General features: G+C 32.6%; 1 protein-coding gene across 2 annotated transcripts; it reads left to right on the forward strand.

Annotated features, from left to right (window-relative positions):
- The first annotated feature begins 978 nt into the window (after positions 1 to 978).
- LOC110934347 (26.5 kDa heat shock protein, mitochondrial) lies at positions 979 to 3,085 on the forward strand. 2 transcript variants are annotated; one of them, XM_022177468.2, is made up of 2 exons: positions 979 to 1,390; positions 2,597 to 3,085. In XM_022177468.2, exons 1-2 carry the CDS (start codon positions 1,138 to 1,140, stop codon positions 3,001 to 3,003), a joined length of 660 nt encoding a protein of 219 aa, XP_022033160.1. In that variant the 5' UTR covers positions 979 to 1,137; the 3' UTR covers positions 3,004 to 3,085. The 2 variants fall into 2 exon arrangements, with proteins under 2 accessions (XP_022033160.1, XP_022033161.1); XM_022177469.2 differs by having other exon boundaries at positions 986 to 1,390; positions 2,612 to 3,085.
- Positions 3,086 to 4,066: the final 981 nt, after the last annotated feature.

Raw genomic sequence — 4,066 nt, forward strand, 5'->3', positions numbered from 1 at the left:
AATGTTGGAAAAAGAGTGTTTTTGTCTTCCTTTTGTATTTTCAGGATTAAATGAGCTCAAATTAACAAAAAGAAGCAAAAAGACAGCTAAATCTAACATAAATACAATAAAAGGAACACAAGTGGATTGCCCGACCCCTCGACAGCATCCTACCAAGCAAAAAATTTGTATGTTTTTTTATTTTTTTTTATTTTTTAGTTAGTTTTCTAGTTTTCTCATTTAGATGTAGTTTTCTCGTGATTCTCTCCCTTAATATTTAAACCTAAAGAATATTTAAAATTAAAAAAAAACGTATCTATAATTATGGCTTATCACTTATCAATCAGAAATATATAAATAATATTTAAACCCAAAGGATATTAACTAAATTATAGAAAAAAAAGGGTGGAAAACAATTCTAAGGATGCATAGTAATACGACATGTGTCCCATATAGATTTATTTTATTATATAGTATAGACATATTTATATACCAGCAATTAGGGTCGGACCTAGAGTACAAGTAACCAAGCCTTTAGTCTAGGACCTTCAAAAAATTAGGATCCCTACTTAAAAGAAAATTAATATGTTAACTATTAATATTAGTGGAAACTTATTGTCTTAGAGTTGTTTGGTTCCTTATACAAGCAAACAAGTGTCTATTATAGTCGTATTAGATTTTTGCTTGGTTTCAAACACATACATATGAGTATATTTTATGACAATTAAAAACGGAAAATAAGGGCCTCAAAATTGCATTTCGCCTTGAGTCTACAAAAAGGTTAGGACGGTCCTACCAGCAAGATCAAACTAGAAATACTATAGTACTAGTTTAATCATTCATACAGAGGTGTCTCTTAAAATTCACATAACCTATTCGAACTCGAAAAATATCAAATATAAAATTTGCCACCTTTTCCATTTTTAATAAAAATATATATACAGTTATAGAAGAAGGTAGAGTCATCAAGTTTCAATAGAGAAAGCACGAAACTTCTCATATCTTCTTCCTTTCTCTTTTAATTTCTAATCTTTATTTATTCCACCAACAATTAGTTAAAAGGCATCCTAACCTTCTTTATATTCACCGCCACCATCACTACCACCATCTTCACCACATACCACCACCATTTACCACCATAAACACACACATACAACAATGGCAATGCGTCGTTTAATCCTCAACAACCTCACTCACTCTCAAAGATTACCTTTGCAAACACAAGCATGCACCTCTCAACTCCTCCACCGTTTCTCAACCACCACCAACCACCATGAAAACCCCGAAACCAAAGAGGTTTCCGTCTCCGATTCCGCCAAGAAACCGCGGTCCGTTTCCCCTCGCAGGCGCCGCCGGAGGTCACTATGGTCGTCTGAAAACAATAATCAGAACCTACCTCCTTCTCTCTCAGGTTAAATAACTCTTAATCACCATCAATATGTCTCTATTGATATATTTCATATTTGTTGTAGTCATTTAGATGAAATTGTTAGTGCTAAAATGTCCATAACTTGATTTTAGGTTTTTTGACTTTGGTTAGTTGGGTAACATAATAATAAAAAATATAAAAAAAATGTTATAAAAATACGTGAATTCGAATTAAAATTGTCGTTACAAATTTACATTAGTTTACAACTTTACTTTTGTTTAGGTGTAAAATTTACTAATCAGTTTTTCTACACTTTTCATTCTTATATTTTTCTTCGTTTACAACTTTTACACACTATTTTTCATTGTAGCCTCAACGCTTTTGCACTTTTAACTTCGGTCTCTTATATTTTTAACCTTCTACAATTTTTTGTTTTACGTTTCAGTCTAAATTTTTTGAGTTAACACGTTGCAATGCGCGTGTGTGGTTCAACGTTTTTTACTTTTTTATTTCGGTTTTATGACCCGTCGCAATGCACGAATTCTGTTAGTTATTATCTTCTATTTTTTACGTTTTGTTCTAAGTTTTGCGAGCTACATGCTACAACGTTTGTACTTGGTTTAACGTTTTTACATCTACTTTTTATTCGGTGTAATGGTACAACCTTAAAAAGCCGGTTTTGTATACTACTGCATAACAAAAGTACAATTCGCCAATATATATGCAATTTTCAGGTCACAAGGTCACATAATAAAAAGATAAAAACAAATTCGTTATAAAAATACGTCGTATTATTATTAGAAAATGCATAGTAACAATACAATTTGTAAATATCTTTGTAATTGTTCTCAAACTTATATTCCAGTTTTTGAAACTAGGTATTATATATTATAGAGAAACATTTTAAAGCAACCACAAACTCAATTGATATCATTTTGTAAATTTTAAATTAAATTTTTAATGACGCAGTCAAAGAAAAATTTCATGGGTGTTAGGTTTCACCCGAACTATATATGCTTGGCAGCCCCCCTTGTAATTATTCTCAAGGGCATAGCTTTGTGGGAGTGGGAGTGGGAGTGTGAGTGGGCGGCCGACTCTCCGAACTTTTCGCTCGTTAGTGGAGAGTATGTAGTTTTCATATAGAAATTTTTGGGTATATACGTTTTTGACCCCCCGATTTTATATAAATATTTGGTATATACGTTTTCGACAATCTTAAGCTTCGCCACTGATTATTCTGATATAAAGATTTCTTGACACTAGGATTAGGGAATGCGATCGTGGAAGCGGCTACAAACATGAACAAATTACTCGAAAACTTATCACCATCGCGTCTAATAAGGCGATTCAAAGAGAAAGACGAAAGCTACACCATCAAGTTTCAGATGCCCGGGTTGTCAAAAGATGATGTGAAGATCACAGTTGAAGATGGGATGATGTTCATTCGAGGCGAGCATAAGGACGAGGAAGAAGGTTCTGATGACGATGAATTTTGGTCGGCTGCCACCTACGGGTACTATAACACTAGTCTCATGCTGCCGGAAGATGCGAAAGTGGAGGAGATTAAGGCGGAGATGAAGGATGGAGTGTTGCATGTTCTTATACCAAAAGATGAAACCAAGAAGAAGCAAATTAAGGAGGTTCATGTTGGTTAGTTTTTATAAAAGTGTGTGATGTCTCATGGATGTGTTATCAAATTGAAAGTTTAATAAAATGTTGCGACTTAAAAGTGAGAAATGTGGAAAGGAGAATAAGTTAAGGGACACAAGTTATATTTTTGTGTATTTTAACAATATAAACCATCCTAAATTGGTTAATTATGATGGTTGTCTTTCTCATAGTTATTGTAACAGGATGAGATTCTAGAGTGAATATTGATATATTTGTGAACAGAGTGAACAAATTCTGATCATTGATTTACATCATTAAATTGTAAAATACACTATTGTTTTTTTTTTTTCATTATCAAATCATGTCTATTGATTTACACTTGTGTATACATTTGTGTATTGATAATCAAGGGCTATGATTAGTTCACTAGTGTTCACTATCAAGAGGGTTATTCACAAATAAACCTAACCCTATTGTAACATCTCATAAAAGAGTTGTATGGTTTTTATATCAAATGAAAAGGAAATTACAATTCACATTTGTATATTTTCTCTTTAGTGAAGATTAAGTTTGTTTTTTTATAGAAACGCTTTTTTAGTTTCGTTGATCAAATAGTTTTAATTTGCAACGTAGAGGAGAATGAAGAAGAAGAAAAAAGATGATATCTCAAGAACAAAAACATTTATATTTTCTTCAAGAACCAACTTTTTGTAGACTTTGTAGTTGCTTTTCTTTTGGTTTGCACAAATTTCCGTCATAACTTCAGGAGACTCATATTGGAATTGAGCCTTGATATTCTTTTCCTGACACATTGTTGGACTTCTCTTTTGGGCTCAAGCAAATATGCGAATCTTGAATTTTTGGCACGTGATTAGCAAACTTGAGTTTCAAGAGTCAATTTACAAGACCAGAATTATTTTGGTTGACTTATATTGTTGGGTAGTAGTAAATAACGTTTGTGTTTAGCGGCGGTTTAAAGCGCATGAAGAGAATCGTACGAAGTTGTGATGGGTCTGTTTTGTATATCGAAACGTACATGTGCACATAGGTAATTTTAAAAGGTTAAATAATCAAATGTTAAAACCCAAGCTTAGAGTTTGTAAAAAA

The sequence above is a fragment of the Helianthus annuus genome, chromosome 4, assembly GCF_002127325.2.
Source record: "Helianthus annuus cultivar XRQ/B chromosome 4, HanXRQr2.0-SUNRISE, whole genome shotgun sequence".
Classification (NCBI taxonomy): Eukaryota; Viridiplantae; Streptophyta; class Magnoliopsida; order Asterales; family Asteraceae; genus Helianthus; species Helianthus annuus.